General features: G+C 41.4%; 1 protein-coding gene and 1 non-coding gene across 6 annotated transcripts in view; one reads left to right on the top strand and one right to left on the bottom strand.

Moving 5' to 3' along the window:
• Positions 1-381: 381 nt before the first annotated feature.
• Positions 382-16,885, top strand: part of EXOC6 (exocyst complex component 6) — a 181,812-nt gene continuing 165,308 nt past the window's right edge. The window contains exon 1 of one of the 5 annotated variants that reach the window (XM_074373948.1): positions 382-632. In XM_074373948.1, coding sequence (XP_074230049.1) covers positions 520-632 — 113 coding nt within the window. In that variant the 5' untranslated portion in view covers positions 382-519. Of the gene's footprint in view, positions 633-12,964; positions 13,209-16,885 lie in introns of those variants that run through there. The other 4 variants (XM_074373946.1, XM_074373947.1, XM_074373949.1 and 1 more) reach the window with 4 other exon arrangements.
• LOC123613159 (U6 spliceosomal RNA) lies at positions 940-1,046 on the bottom strand. The gene has a single exon (XR_006720510.1). It is a non-coding gene; the product is annotated as a U6 spliceosomal RNA (small nuclear RNA).

The raw sequence follows: 16,885 nt of genomic DNA, 5'->3' as shown, positions 1-16,885 counted from the left end.
GTGAGGAGGGTGGAGAAGTGAAAGAGATGGGGATCCAAGGGCCTTGCCCAGTGACCTCAAACTCATATCCTATAGGATTATTACCTTTTTTCTGAACAAGTTACCTGCTTGGGTTTGTGGGAAAGGTATAACTAGGAGCATAGCTTCTGTTGTGTATTTAGTATAAATAATATTATAATATGTGCCCTAGCAAGTCAATTGTATTTAATAACTTTTTATAGTATAATTTTTCTAATTCCTATTTTGCAGTTACTGTCTGTGAGAAACAAATAAATATAGCAGGCATCAGGCAGGAACTTTCTGAACTGTGTCAAGGTTAATAACAAATAAAATGTTATAAGTAGAGACAGGACAGCAACAGCTGTGCAACATTCTTGGAAGCATGGATTTTGATAGCATGAAGTCAGACAGTGAGCTCAGTTTTTGCTGCTACTTTGGATGAACAGAGAACCCTTGTCACAATTATAAGGAAAACTACATTTGTCTTATAAATTACAACTGTTTTGCACTCAAAATCTGATGTCTGCAGCTGGAAAATCAGGAGCAATGTTGGAAGAAGACCCAGATCAAACCTATGAGAATGTCCTGGCTGAGATTCAATCTTTTGAGCTGCCCATTGAAGCTACTTTAAGGTAGGGCTCCTTTATATTTTGTTCTTTCTTCTTTAGTGGCAATAAGGTAGTCTTATTCACTTCTTTGTAAAATAATTAATTAATTAATTAATTTAAAAATTGAAGTATAGTCAGTTACAATGTGTCAATTTGTGGTGTACAACATAATGTCTCGGTCATGCATATATATACACATATATTCGTTTTCATATTCTTTTTCATTAAAGGTTGTTACAAGATATTGAATATAGTTTCCTGTGCTATACAGAAAAATTTTGTTTTTTATCTGTTTTTATATATACTGGTTATCATTTACAAGTCTCAGACAAAAAATATGGATCACTTCAAATATTTGCATGTCACCCTTGCGTAGAGGCCCTGCTAATCTTCTCTGTATTGTTCCAATTTTAGTATATGTGCTGCTGAAGCGAACACCTTATTCACTTTTCTATACTTTTCTCTGTAACAGGATAAAAAATAATTTTTGAAAAATAGGCACAATTCTGTATATATGTAATCTCAAAACTTTCTTATCCTTGGAAAAATGATGATAAATAAAGAACGTTCACTTTTTTTTGGAATTATGTTTGTTTTGTGATTCATCACCATGAGGTTAAAAAATAGGAATGACTTTCAAGTGATCAAAAAGGGCCTCATGCCAACTCCAAACAGTTATGCCATCTTATTTATATCAGGTTTCAATTGTTTTCTCTACAACTTTGCTTAGTGAAAAATATCGAGCAGTTAGACCTATCAGTGAAACTAATTTATATTTGAGTGGATGTGAGTTGTATAAAAAAATGTAGAATGTTTATTTGTATTGTTGCTGCTCTCAGCTATATAGTGACCTCTCAGATATGTGTTTTTAATTTCTGCATAAGACTTAAAAATAGCTTCTTTGGTAAGATGGGGATTAATTTGCATAGTTCAAGAGCAGGATTTAAATGAAAGACCATGTATCTCTGTGTTAAAAGGGCAGTTTAAAATTTTAAAATCTTTTTGACTATCTGCCTGTATCTGACACCTATCAGTGTGGGAACGAGACAGCAGTTGCTGAATGTGATTGTGATAGCCAGTAAATATTTGTTGACTAAGATTTGTAGATTAAGTGAAAGGATTTGGTGGCGGGGTGTTGTCTTATCACTCTCAGAAAGATCCAGGGCCAAATGTTTTAAAATCCTACAATTTAAATCTGAATAAATTTCTCCAGAATATTTAAATTTGATTTTGCATTAAATATATTTTGAATCTTTTTAAAGGGCTTAGGGTAGTGTTAGGGGTATGGAAAGCTATTGATATTTACTGGTTGATTCTTGAATTATCAATATGTAGATGCAATTGCAAAATAATTACCACTCCATTATCAATGACTGGTATTGATGGTTCCTTGCCATCCTTACCAGTGGTTGGTAAGGAACTATCCACGAAGTTTCCTTACACCTTCATTTTATCTGAGCATCATGAACTTCCGTGGAGAAGGGGAAGTAATTTTTACCCTATTCAATAGATAGAAGAAACCAAAGCTTTTTACTAATGGGAAACTCTGTAATTTTTTCCAAATGGAGTATAACTTGATACTATACCAGCATCTTGTGTGACTTGTGCATCTGCCGGGTGGCTCAGGCAGAAGTCTAAAGGGAAACAAGAGAAGTGGGGGCTTGGATGTGTGTTAGTTACCATGGCCTCTGCTGCCATTGCTGCTTTAGCACCCTTGGCCTTCAGCCCCTGATGCTCTCCATCTCTTTCCTGGTCTCACCACCCTGGCCAGCATTTACAGACTTCAGAACTATTGGAAGTCTTGCCCTGACGTGGACCTGACTTCCTGCTTTGGTTCTTGGGTCTGTCATACCCTCTGTTCTGAGGGCAGATGTCCCCAATCTTATACTTGGCCTTTCCTAAAGAAAAAAGTCAGTTTGCATGTGGCAGTCACAGCACTGTCTCAGCATCACCCTCAAGAGTAGACACTGCACAGATATTTTCTCCAGGGGCTGCCCATCACCACCACCAGTGGCCCTGGAATGCCCACTGTTAGCTTCATGTTTGGGTTATGAAACGAGGAGTGAGAACAGTTGTTTCCAAAGATTACTGTTAAAACACCCCAGTGTCATTTTGGAAGATACACACAGAGCTCCTAACAAGCCTTTAATTGGGACAGTATTAACCAAAATTAGTTTTCCTGAATTGTTCTAATTATTGATTAGATGAAGACTTTGGGGCTGGCATTCGATGCCTTTCTGTGTTTACCTGTGTGTGTCATTGATATGCCAGTGTCAACTCTTCTGTTTCACCATTGTGACAGAACGTATCTGCTCACATCACCAAATATGAGGACTGGAAAATAGAGACAGGACTTCCGTTTTGGCCAAAGTGGAGTATGTGCTATTTGCCCTGAGATTTTCTTTCTCCTGGTGCTCGTGGTTCCTTCTCTTTATTATCCTTCCCTCTTACTTCTGCCTGCCAAAATCCAGTCCATCTTGCAAGGCACAGCTCAGTTGCTCTTTCATCGATGAGGCTTCTCCTCATCCACCAACCACGTGTGAACGCTCCATCCTTTGAAGCCCCCAAGAGTCCAGGGCATTGATTCTGACTCACCTGTGTGTGTGTGTGTGTGTGTGTGTATTTTGTGTTATAACCATTCTCAGGCTAAAGATTCCTGAGGGCACAACCTGTGTCTTACTTATATCTTAGGATCTTCTGCAGACGCTTCCACCCTGCCTGGCACACAGTAGCTAGATAAATATTTGTTGAACTAATTTGTATAAGCTTCTGAGCTAATGGTGACCTTGTGAGTCAAGAGAAAGAAAGCAGTCTGGAGAGAAAAGCTTCATTTCAGCGAAGAGGAGAAGGCAGAAGTATTCGAATAGCTACAAGGTCTGAAGGCAGAGAGGCTGGCAGAGGGGTTTGGTTGGAGGCAGACTGGCCGGCAGGCCTGCAAAGGCCCTGCCCTGAGGCCCTGAATGGGACAGTGAGGGAAGCCTTAGGACCTTGGGAGGATGGGGCTGGGAATACAGGAGAGAAACATTCTCAGGGAAAGCCCTGCACCTGGGAATTGAAGTAGCAAGATACCCTGGACTTCTGTTTTTTCTTCCCTGTCACAGAAGAAAGGCATTACTTCTATAAACTTTTTCTGTTGTAAAATCCTAAACTAGCTAGGATTTTACTAGCTTCCTCTCCCTGCCCACCTTGTTTTTGAGATGCCCTGCTCAAGGTCAGAGGTCAGATCAGGGTCAGATGGAGTTTGTCTTTCTAACAAGGTGAGGTCAGAGAGCTCAGTGACTCAAAACCCTGAGATGATTTCTGCCAGTGTCATTTAAGGATGGAGCAATAGCCCTTCTTTCACAGGGTGTGCAAGTCTTCCTGGCACACTCAGCCTCACCACCATCTGAGAGAGCGGGTCTCCTCCACCTGAGGAGTCGAGAGGGGGTTGCTGAGCCCAGGACTCACGTTGTCCGGTATGGTCAGTGGCCATAGTCTCTCTCACCTGCCCAGGCTGCCTACCCCCTACCTCCTGACTTCATACAAGGCTGCTCCAAGAGCAAGCTCCTCCCCGGTGGTCCATCCTGTCTCCTGCCTGACTGCCCCAGGGGGCCCTTGGGTCAGCGCCTTCGGTCTTCTTTCTGTTTCAGTAGAATAGTGGACAGAAAGCAGATGATTCTGAGGTCCTGTGTTTGTTTCTATTCCATATATGTGTGAAATGGGACCACTGCCCAATGTATCAAGTTTAAAGGAGAGAGAGTTTTAGGGGAGAGCTGAGACGTTATATTTTTTTCCATAGTTTATTTGTGTTGCCAGTGAAATACCCAATATAGACATCTCAGACAGTTATAACAATTGAATTGGGGAATAAAATGACAGGATGGCAAAGTGGAATTTGATGTTAGCCACGCAGATGGTGACTGAATTTTAAAGAAAAGGAAGAAATGTAAAGAAAGGCTTAGTGTTGGTGCCTTGCATGTGTTGTTCTAGCATGGTTTTGCTTTGGGCACTCAAAATCTTGTGGCTGGCAGATTCTTGGTAGCCTGAAACTCAGGAGCAGGTGCGGTCTGGAATTAGTTTTGCCGCCCTAAGGACCTTTTGCCCTGGACACCACTGTTTTCATCATGTTGCCACCATATGTTAATTTCCACTGATTTTCTCATTCTCATAGGGTTTTCTGATTTTTCCTCCAGTCCCTCCATTTGGCTTAAATATGCCCAGCTCCTTGCCAGCTTCTCCCTCTAGGGGGCGTGCCTGTCCCTGTCTGGAGTCATGCTAAAAGAAACTAGGATACTGGTACCTTATTCAGCCTTATTCAGCCTTACCAATTTCCTTGAACCATCCTTGAAGGATGGTTAATAGATCTCAATTAGTATATCAATTCCAGTGCATTGGTAGGGGTGGCCTGAATCCTCATGTTGAGGGTGGTTCTGATAAGATAGCAATGGTAGCTATGGTGTTAGGATAACGCAGTAGCAGCATCACATTGATTATATCCACACTGGAACTTTCTGTGGCCAGGCTTTGCTCATTGGACCAGCCCCGCCATGGATACCTTCTCATACCTGGAAACAGCCTGGGCTTGTTATGCCTCTTGGGGTCCTGCAGGTTTTAGTCTCTTAGAACAGGTCCTGAAGTCATAATATATCTGAACCCATTTGGGTTCAGAAATTACGATGTGTCTTGTTGCCAGAGCTGAGGCTGAGATAAGGAAATCATGGACACATTGAAAGGCAGTGCAATGTTAGTGGGAGATAGAAAAAGAGGACACATCCAAAGAAAGCCCTGCCGAGGGCTGGGGAAAATAGGAGGAAAAGAGAATTGTACACGATGACGTACCAGAAGAATATTTTGTAATTGTTTCATGATAACATGATTGTTTTACACTTGTACTCACAGATTCTCTCAGGCTCTTTTCCAAAAGCTGACCATGAAGTTTTACCAGTTCAAGAGCAAACAGGATATTGTTAATTCTTTGAGTTTAATGTTTTTAAGAATGAAAATAATATACTTTTAGGAAAGGACAGAAAACATTAAAACAGCAACAAAAACAAAAACAACAACCTAAACTATAAACACAATGAAATCTTAGGATGACATGCTAAAAAATACAACTAAATTCAGCTGTAGACCTTCTAGAATGTCCTTGCTGTTTTTATCTTCAGAAATGTCACGATTTCTATTAAATCTTATTCCACTAATTGTATTGGTAAGATCAAAGTCTAGGACTTATTAGTTTTTTGATTTTGGCCTTAGTTTCTCAAACTATAAAATCGAGATTATAATAAAACCTGTCTCAAATGGTTAAATGTATATGAAGTGCTTAGAACAGTGCCTGCCTAGTATATTGTAAATGCTCAATGAATATTAACTAATTAGCAATTATTATTACATCTAATTTACATCTGCGGTATGTATTTCAGCATAATGTATACTTCAGAGTGTTGAAGTAAATGAGTGCTCACAACAGCTTGAAATTCTGAGCAGGTGAGAAGTATTGAGTGATGTAAATTTTATTTTGGTTGCACAATATTCCGGGGAGAGGGATGTCCCTTTTTCCAAATCCTATTTACTAACGGTTCTATTTGATGCTAATGTAATTATCATGACCTCATTTAATCTCCAGTGAGACTGGTGTAGTGTGCTGCACATTGTGGATATAAAATGGAGTCCTGAGAAACTCTTCAGAAATAACGCTGGGCCTAACCGTGACTGAGGCCTGCCATGTCTGCAGCACCTCAGGAGAGTCTGGGGTCCCTGATGAGGGTGGGCTGTGTAGCTGCCAGATTTTCACTGCACATTTAAATGGTACCATTAGCTGTTTGATCTTCAATGCAACACTAGAGAAAAGTTAAAAAACATTTTTTTTAATGTTTGGGAACTAAATATTCCAAGCAGGGGATGGTTTTGTTTATTTAGTGGTTAAGTGAATGGGCTTTGGGGCCAGAAGGACATGTGTTCAAATTTTGCCTCAATACTTCCTAATAGAACTATTGAAAGGATTTCATGAATTAGGCTTGAGATGTATTTGATGTAGTGGCTTGTACACAGCAAATGCTCATTTATTCAGTAAGTAAATATCTATGGAGCATCTACAGTGTGGCAGGCAGTGGTCTAGGATGGCCAGTGGTCTTGTGAATAGAGCAAGATCAAGACCTAGAAATTCCCTGTTCACAGGGAGCTGGCATTTTAATGACAAGTGCTAAAAATAAATTTTGAAATGGTAATAAGTGCTATGAAGAATAACAAATCAGGGTGAAGGATAGGGAGGTCCAGGGATGCTATTTTACAAGGTGGCCAGGGAGTAAATGTCAGCTATTATTATCATTACTATCATTTCATTGCATTTCAGTAGTTACACTTCTAAATCCTTTTTGCTGAGAGAAGGGAAAAAATAGAACAAATGAGAAGAGAGGGAGAAAGGGCAAAAGGCAATAAAAGAAAGCTAAATGGGGAAAGAGTGAGGAGTGGAGGATGCATTGAACAGGATGAAGAATTTAAAAACCCAACAATGAGAAGGGAATAAAGAGGAAAGAGAAGAGAAAATAGGTGGTGTTATAAGCTGGTGGTGGCTGGGTGTGGGGGAGAGGAAGGAGAGAGAGAATGGAATTCACAGAAAATACCATTGCTCTTTAATTGCTCTGTGGACTTTAAAATGTTTAGCTTTGGGATGAACAAGTTAATGGTGCTTTCACGACATCATTCTCAGGGCAAGACTAGCCACATAATTTACCGGACCAATGCAAAATGAAAATGCAGGTCCCCTTGTTCAAAAACTTATTAAGAGTTACAAGATGGTGAAGGCAGAGCATAAAGCCAAGAGCAATTGCTCAGGCCCCACCCGGATGAGCCACGGTGTCTGAGAACCTGGCACACAGCAAGCATTCAATAAAAACAGTTGTTGAATGAACAGAACCTGGGGCTAATTACTTTTGAACTTCTCTGCCGACTGGCCCATATTTCAGAAAAACTGATTTTATTTGGCTTCAATTTCAGACTTCCTTCTATTGTTCTGCTCCATGGGGAATGGAACAGATTCCTGGACACAGTTTTGTCACAGGATTCCTCCCAGGTCTGCCTGGGATTTGTTCACATTCTCCTGCATTTACAGATTGTGGCCACTTGGGGTCACTGCACCAACAAGGTAGAAACTAGAGGAACGCAGCTGTCAGGACATCCCCAAAGAGTGGCTGAAAGGCACCAACTGGGAAGGGTTAGTTTATTAGAAGCAATTTATAAAGACTGCTTGTACTTTACACTTTGACAAAGTTCTGTAATTATTTTAACAAGGGCTCTTAAATCCTTTAAGAAACATCTGAATGATATTAGCAAAGTCTTGAGAGGATAAAGATCAGGAAGTTGGCCATAGGGTTCCCAGGAGTGGGGAAGGGAATCTTTGTAGAGATGTACCCTATCCCATGAAACACGCTTTTAAAACATTAAGGTTAACATTAAAAGTTCTTGATATGTATCATTCATTTAACAAACAGTAACTGGACTGATAGTAAACACCACAGATGTCGTCCCTGTGGCTAGAAATGGAGACAATGATTTGTTTATGTGCCTCTAAGAATGAGCACTGCCTCCAAGGATAATGAACTTGCTTGACTTAGAAGCAAGATCCAGAGGGCTCATGAATCTGGAACTAAGAATCTAACCCAAATATATGGTCCCGTCTTCCCTTCCACAGCAGGAACAACTTTCAGGCAGTTTCTGCCCATCGAGCATTCAGAAAAAATGAGATTCAGGTTCAGAGCACTCTGATACAAAATTAGGCTATTTTGTTAATGATTGGAAAAAAGAAACATTTTTGTGTCTGGTTTTTATTTTTATTTTACCAAAGAGGAAGCTAAATTCTGGTCTTCCTGGTTTAATAACAAATGCCTGAGAATCCTTGTCTCCAATGCTCATGTTGAATGAGCTCTGGACTAAACATCATACATGTATAATCTCCTTTAATCCCCACACCACTTGTTGAAGTAGGGGCTATTATTGCCCCTAATTCACACTTGAAGAAACTGAGGCTTAGACAAGTTAAGTCACTCTGCCGAGGCCCCGTATGTAGTAAGAGATAAGTTGGCATTTGAACCCAAACATTTAAATGCCAGATCAAGGCAGCTGCATTCTGCAGCCTCTTTCTGAGGGAGAAGCTAACCCAAGACTGGTTTCTAGTCTGAAGACAAGTGGCTCAAAGTATAAGTTGTTAATAACTAAGATTTTATTTACAGGTTAAATCCTTACTTTGCTGGTTAGTTTCCTACTGGACACAGAGCACATCTCCTGCTAGGCCAGTCTTCCTGGATATTGTTTCCCTCCCGGGAGTTCTGAAGAGAGATTTTGGGTGGATGTCTGGAAGTCAACATCCACTGCCTGAAAAATAACTCAATATGCATATGCAGTCTTCCAATGTGCCCTGTTCCTCCCCAGCCTGCTCAGATCAGACCAACTAAGTCATTTATTCATTGGGTAAGACAACATCAGAACATTCTTCTTATCTGGCTTTTTTTTATTAACAAGAAAAACAGGAACAGCTTACTAGCTCCATTTCCTCCAACTCACTAGCTGTGTGGCCTTGGACAGTGACTTAATCTCTCTGAGTCTCAGTGTCTTTAAATTAAATGGGAAATAGCAAAAATTAGTACTAATTCAATTGCCAAATTAGTGATTAAATTAGTAAAGATTAAATTAGATAATATAAAGGGCTTAGCAAATAGTGCTCAATAAATGGCAATTACGGTTTTTATTTTGGTCTGTAGCTGAAATTCTTTGTTTTAGAGCCTTTTAGAAATGTCGCACTGTAGGCCTTTTTTCACATTAATGTGTTTATGTTCATAATTAAAATTTACATAGTTAGCTATTTAGGACATTTAGCTTTAAATTCTTAGCAAAAACTTCAGGTACTAATGGAACTGTCAGAAGTCACAGAGGGAACAAGCAGAGGCTGTTTCAGAAGGAGAAGTGGTATATGGACTTCCTTGCATCATGACTTGAATGGAGGGGAAGATACTGCCACTTCGTGGTGGGGTAATCTCTATGGGCAGGTGTTGAAACAGGCCAGGAGTGTGGAGTACCTGGCTTCCCAGAGCAGGGACATTTGGACCAGGGTTGGACAGATGGCATCAGGGTTGGAGGAGAGAAGGGGAAAAAGTAAAGAACATTCTGGAAAGGAATGGTCCATCAGGAGACAGCTGCCAAATAAGAACCTGGCCTGAGCCACACACCCTGTTCTCCTCACCTTGCTTTACTCTTCAGAACAGTGAATTCAGGGCCTGCCCATCGTCTGAGCTAAGACAGCCAGCCATTTCCTGCAGAGATAACTGGCTTTCTCTTCTCTTCATAGAACACCATGAAATTTGTCCTCTTTTCTTATGTTTTGGTTTCAGTTTCAATTTTCAAAAGGTTTATTTTCCCCTCTCAAGAGCTGAACCTGCATTTCAGATGTGCTAACACCGGGTGGTGGTGCCTCAGCTATTGAGGACACGGTCAGCTAAGAAAAAAATTTTTTTTTAACTACTCAAAAAATGATGGTAAGAAGGTCAAAACACTGGGGTTTAGGTACAGGGATCTGGCTTGGCCCAAGGATAAAATTTTAAATGACCAGAGGAAAGGATGAAGTTTATATCCTCTGACGAAAGTCCATAAATACTGTTTCTTGCACTGAAGCTCTTAATAAAGGTGAACATCAGGCGACGTCTTTTTTCTGCTGCAGATTTCCATTAAGGCAACTGAATACACTGCATTATAAGATGTTGTATTTAATGTCAACATACATACAGCAAGCTTGAAGAAACTTTACAATTTGATATTGTTCTATTCCTGTTACCAGTAACAGATTAATTAAACTCCTGCCTTATGCTCAGACCTGTTTGGAATGCTCCTTTCTAACTCATCCTGAACTCTTTCCAGTGGCTTCAGAGCTTCAGCATTGTCTGGTTTTCAAACCCCTCCAGCTTTCCTTCAGCCATGTGCAGAATTCTATGAGGAACTATAAGAAATTGCAGAATTAAAAAAAAAAGTCATCTCTGAACTTAGACCTTAACATGATGTGAAAGTGCTGGTGGACTTGGGAAGAGATTTTTGTTTGTTTGTTTGTTTCTGCATATTTTTGCAGCATGAGGAAGTGGGATTTCCCAGAGAAGATGTGGATTCTCCTGGACCATCCAGACAGTGGAGACAGGCTTGTGATGGGGTTTCTTGGTAGAATAAGCAGTTGAATGTAGCAGTTTCCTTGGTCTTCCAAGCCAGTGTGCACTGAGGTCAGACGTGTTTCAGTTCTCTGGGGGCCAACTGTCCAAAAACAAACAAAATTCAAATGTATGAAAAATAACTAACCAAAACGGCTATTAAAACAGTTGTCTGTGGAGTGGATAAATGTGCTAAACTGAATCTAGAGTCAGTGGAGAAGTTTGTGATTAGTTAGGGGAATCTTTATGAAGGAGATAAATTTGAGTTGAAATTTCCAAGGAGGACAGAAATTTCAGGTTAATAGGAAAGAGGGCGTTTAAATATGTCAGTAATGTTTATTGGGCCCTTAGTAAGTGTGGCAGGCAGAATAATCACTCCTACAAAATGTCCACATCCTAATCCCCGGAATCTGTAACCATGTTACCTTACATGACAAAAGGGATTTTGCAAATATGGTTAATGTTAAGACTCTGAGAGAGAAGATTATTCAGCATTATATGGTTGTGTCCAACCTAATCCCATGGGTCCTTAAAAGCAGAGACTCTTTCCTGGCCTAGGTCAGTCAGAGGGAAATGTGACTACAGAAGAACAGACAGAGAGAAGCAATATTGTTGGCTGTAAAGACTGAGGAAGGGGGCCACGAGCCAAGGAATGTGGGTGGCCTCTAGAAGCTGGAAAAGGCAAGGAGATGAATTCTCCCCTAGAGCCAATGGAAAGAACACAGTTGTGCTGACACCCTGATTTTAGCCCAGTGAGACCCATATCGAACTTCTAGCCTACAGAACTAAATGATAATAAATTTGAGTTGTTTTAAGCTAAGTTTCTGGTGATTTGTTACAGCAACAATAGAAAACTAACACAATGTGGGATAGCAAAATGAGGTAGACTGTACAATCATGGTCATTTACAGATGAGGACACTGAACTATAAAGGGACTAGGTTCTTGCACAATGTCACCCAGCTGTGGGGTGAAGGAGCCAGGAATTAAATTGAGAACACCAGTCTTCAGAGCTCATGCTCTTAACTATTACACAATATCAATCTCCCAGGATTTTTGTGAGAGGAGGATGGAAGTAGTAAAGGCTTCCAGTAAAAGCTCACTGAAGGGGTGACTTACACAGCTGTATAGTACACAGCCTGGTTGACTCAAAGGGAAGCTCAGAGCCCTGGATTAATGGAGACTAGAAAATAGTTTTCCCTACAGGCTAGGTTTGTACTCTCTTCCTGATGAAGTGTCCTCAGTCTCTGCTTTGATTATGACAAACTGGTTTATTCAGTGTCCTACCAACATGTTACTAAACAGGACACTTCTACACCAGTACATTTTCTCAAGCCACCCACCTTTCTTTCCCACTTTTTCTAACGCCCACTGCTCTCAAGAGCTTCTACACCTCCTCATCCCAGCTAAAGCAACTTGGAAGCGCTTGGGTTTAAGGACTTCAGCATGAAATCACACATTGAACTGGCTCTTTCTTGTATTTTTGCCACAATGTGTTATAGTTTTATGCCATTTAATGTTTCTCTGCTTATAATTTATTTCCAAGTTGATTGGCCTCTGTGAACTCCCTGCGGACAGGGACTGGAATCCACTCAGAGAGGTCATGTTCACCAGCTGCAATCTTCTTGGTTCATTCCTAAAATAAATCTTACTCCTACACACCATCTTTCTTTCTTTTTTTAAATTGAAGTATAGTTGGTTTACAATGTTATGTTAATTTCTGGTGTACAGCATAGTGACTCAGATATATTATATATATTATATATATATATATATAATTCCTTTTCATATTCTTTTTCATTATAGGCTATTATAAGACACTGTATATAGCTCCCTGTGCTATACAGTAGGACGTTGTTGTTTACCTTCATTTCGCTTTTCTTGAGTACGTTTTCCTTTCTCTGACTCTCCACCACCCAGAGGACATCAGTCCTCCTTGTTAAACGTCCCCATAGCTTTCATTACAGATTGAGGGTGACTGCTGATCTCCCTCATTACTAAAGTGTCCCCAGCGCATAGCAGAGAGTATGACACAGAATACAAGAATACATGTTAAAGCCGGGCCAATTACTAGACAGCAACTAGCAGCAAGCGGCGGGGGAGAGCTGGAGGTGGCGCGTCTCCACTCCCCGGCGCCCCGTCAGCACCTTGGCTTCCCGCAGGTGTGGGCACCTGGGCGCCGGTCGCGTGTCCGCGCGTTGCCTCCCACGCCCTCCGCGCGCCCCTGCGCCGCCTGCCCCGCCCCTTTTCCCGCCTCCCCGAGCTCGCGCCACAGGCCGCTCGCCCTCGTCGTCCGCGCGGCCCCGCGCCTCGCCGGCTCCTCAGCTTCCAGCCAAGATGGCGGAGAGCGGCGAAGGTCTGGGCACCGTCCCGGAGCACGAGCGGATCTTGCAGGAGATCCAGAGCACCGACACCGCCTGCGTGGGGCCCACCCTCCGGTAAAGCTCTCATCCTCCCGGGATCTCGGGCTGCCCCCTCCAGCGGGCTGGTCAGGGGCCGGGCGGGGCGTCCGCCGCCGGCCGCGCGCGGAGCGGCCCGACAGGTGGTGCGCGCGGAGGCGGGCGGGGGCGCTTCGGGGCGGAGGGCCGGGACCGGAGCCGGGACCGGAGCCGGGACTGGAGCGGGGCGGGGAGGAACGGGCGGCCGCACCTGTCGGCACCGCCCGCCTCAGCCGCGGGAGCTGTCACTGCGCAGCCGGAGGGTGTGGCTGCCGCGGCGCCTCTGACCTCTGGAGCAGCCTCGCCTTCGCCGTCCAGCGCCGGCCCCAGCCTGGGGCTCGGGGACGCGCCTGGGGCCTCGCGTCTGCGGATCGCGGCGGGGCGGAGAGCGGCTGGGCGGAGGGCGTGGCGGGGGCGAAGGTTAACTGCCGGCAGGCGGCGTAACTGAGGTGCCGAGGCGCGCGCAGGTGGAAGCCCTGGCGCGCTGGGCTCCCGCGGGCGTGGGAGAACTGAAATTGAGCTGGAGACGCCGGCACCATCATCCGCCCCCGCGCAGCCCGAGTGGGCGAAGAGGCAGCGTGGGCTGGAGGGGAGGAGCTGACGGTCGGGGACGCGCTGGTGTGACCATCCGCTCACCCGGCAAGCCTCTCTGGAGGCTTTTTTATGAATGTTTCATTGATTTTGCACTCATTTCCCTATTAATTTTGAAAAGAATTTCCACCCTTTAAAAATAGTACTAGGTAATGAATATTCCAGACTGGGTACCTGCTGCCCTGCTAATAGAGTGTTAGCCGGCCACTACAGTGATCCATTAGATTGTGTTAGGCACTCTCTTCAAGAATGAATGCCTTTTAAATACAAGGTTTCATTTTTCACTGTGATGATAATGAAATTATTATTCAGTTAGGGAACTTGGGATTGATTGTGTCTTTATCATTATTATTTTCTTCAGGATACACTTCCTAGAAATGGAGCGATGTATGTTTGTGGACCTGTGAATGTAGTATAAAGTGAAGCCATTTCAAATTATGATGTAAATCTACCTCGCCCTGCGAATCCAGAGCCCTGGGTTCTAGGGTTACCTAATCTTACACTGATGAAGTGTGGCATGGGCAAGAGTTATTTAACTTCTCTCGACTTAGATTTTTTTGTTTTTGTTTTTGTTTTTGTTTTTGTTTTTGTGTACTGCGGAAGGTTAGGTGTTTAGGTGACCAGAAAGCAGAAAGCCCAGGACCTTAGGGACCTTGCATATTTGTAACACCAAGCATATGGTAGGCACTTAATACATTTTTGTCACACGAAGTTCCCTTTATAATAATAGTTAGTGCATTTAATTTTTAAATATAATTCTTTTCAGAAAACTGTGCACTTGGTAATGAAAGTAGAAATCATAGATTAAAAGGAAGCTTTGTTTTCCTCACTGCATGTGAAACCGAAAGAATACAGTATGTGGTATAGTTATTGGAACAGTCCATTGTTGAAAATGGCGTTGATTACGAAGGAGATGCTTCTTCTTGAGAAAATGTGCTAGGCAGTATCCTTGACAGCAGATGAAACTAACTTACAAGAAGAATTTGAAATACAGTTGGGTCTTGAACAACAAGGGTTTGAACTCTGTGGATCCACTTATACCCGGGTATTTTTTCATTAGTGAATGCTACAGTACTGCACAGTCCTCAGTTGGTTGAATCTGGGGATGCAGAACTGCTGACATGGAGGAACCCAGTGCATGGACAGCTGACTATAAGTTATGTGGGGATTTTTCAGTGCATTGAAGGGTCCACCTCTCTAACCCCCTCATTGTTCAAGGGTCACCTGTATAGTGAGAGAGTTTTTTTGGTGACACAAATGTAGAATATATGTATTCATGGTGTTATCATTCTGTTCTATTTTATTGGACATTGTGTCACCTGCTCACTTTGTTGACACCCACACTCTTTTCTTGAGTGAAATCCAGTGACTCATACTTATCCTACACATTCACTTGTCATCTCTCATTTACAAGCAGACTCTGTGCACACACATAAAAGGTACTACTAGCAGTCCTTTCTCTTGAACAGAGTTTAAGCTACTACTGTTTTTTTTCCCTAGGTTTCACTGAGTAAAGTACTCATACTAAATTTTAAAAAATCTTTTATTATGGGAAAATTTAAATGTTTTAATTAAAAATGTTGCTGAACCACATGGATCTATCATCGAGCTTCAGTTCAGTCCCTGGCCAGTCTCGTTTTATCTTTTCCCTTTTCCACTCTTACTCACCCCGGATTATTTTGAGGCAAATCCCACACATCAGTTCCATCATAAATATTTCAGCATTAAAATTAACTTTTGTTGTTATTTCTCAATTAAATTCTGGCTGGCCTGCAGGCTTATGTTGTTTTGGTTTTAATTATTATTATTTTTCTTAGTGGCAGACTTTTTTCAGCCTGACCTTTTCCTGATTCACTTTTTATCAGATCTGGCTTCCTCCAGGAAGCCAGATGATTAAATGAGAAGCATGTTATACACTTTTCACAGGGCCTGGCATGTGATGTGGTTCTTTGGCTGTAATGGAATTAAATTAGAAGTCAATAATAGAAAACTATATGTGAATATGTGTATATATAAGTATGACTGAACTATTATGCTGTACACCAGAAATTGACACGAAGTTGTAAACTGACTATACTTCAATTTTTAAAAAAAACTAAAAAAAAAAAGAAAAGAAAAGAAAAGAAAATTATCTGGAAAATTCCCAAACTTTTTGACACTGAGTTACACACATCTCAGTAAACCATGGATGAAAGAAGAAATGAAAATAGCAATTAGAAAGTATTTTGAATGAATAAAATGAAAATGCAACATTAAGAATTTGTGGCATACAGCTAAATCAGTACTTAGAGAAAGATACAACACTAAACACCTCTACTGGAAAAGAACGATTTAAAATAATGGCTTCAGCTTCTAATTTAAACTAGAAAAAGAGCAAATGAAATCCAAAAGAGCCAAAGAAAGATGATAAAGATCAGAGTGGACATCAATGAAACAGAAAATAGAAAAACAATTGAGAAAATCAGTGAGTCTGAAACCTGGTTCTTTGAAATCAGTAAAACTGATAAACTCCAAGGGGAAAAAGGGAGAAGAAACCAATTATTGGTAATTATCAGCATCAGGAATGAGAGCTGTAACATCACTAACAGATTCTACAGATATTTAAAGAATTAATACCAATTCCATAAAAATTCTTCCAGAAAATTGAAGTGAGGGAATATTTCTCAACTCACTGTGAGGTCAACATTAACCTGAAAGCAAAGAAATTTCTAGAAAAGGAAACTATGGACCAGTATTGTTCATAAACACACATGAAAACACTTTAAACAAAATTTTGGCAAATTAAATCCACACTATATAAAAATAATCACAAATGGGATTTATTTCAACAAAGCATGCTGGTTAACATTGGAAAACTAACCAATGCAATTTACCATATTAAACTAAAAAAATTATATGATCATTTTAATAGATACATTGACAAATCTGACATTCATTCCTGAGAAAAACTCTCAGAAACTAGGAATGGAAATTCCTCAGCCTGAAAAAAGGCATCTATCAAAAACCTATAGCTAACATTGAACTTAATAGTGAAAGACTGCTTTTCTCCTAAAATCAAGAATAAAGCAAGGCTGTTCATTCTTTCA

The sequence above is a fragment of the Camelus bactrianus genome, chromosome 11 (genome assembly GCF_048773025.1).
Source record: "Camelus bactrianus isolate YW-2024 breed Bactrian camel chromosome 11, ASM4877302v1, whole genome shotgun sequence".
Classification (NCBI taxonomy): domain Eukaryota; kingdom Metazoa; phylum Chordata; class Mammalia; order Artiodactyla; family Camelidae; genus Camelus; species Camelus bactrianus.
This window is presented reverse-complemented; position numbering and strand designations above follow the sequence as displayed.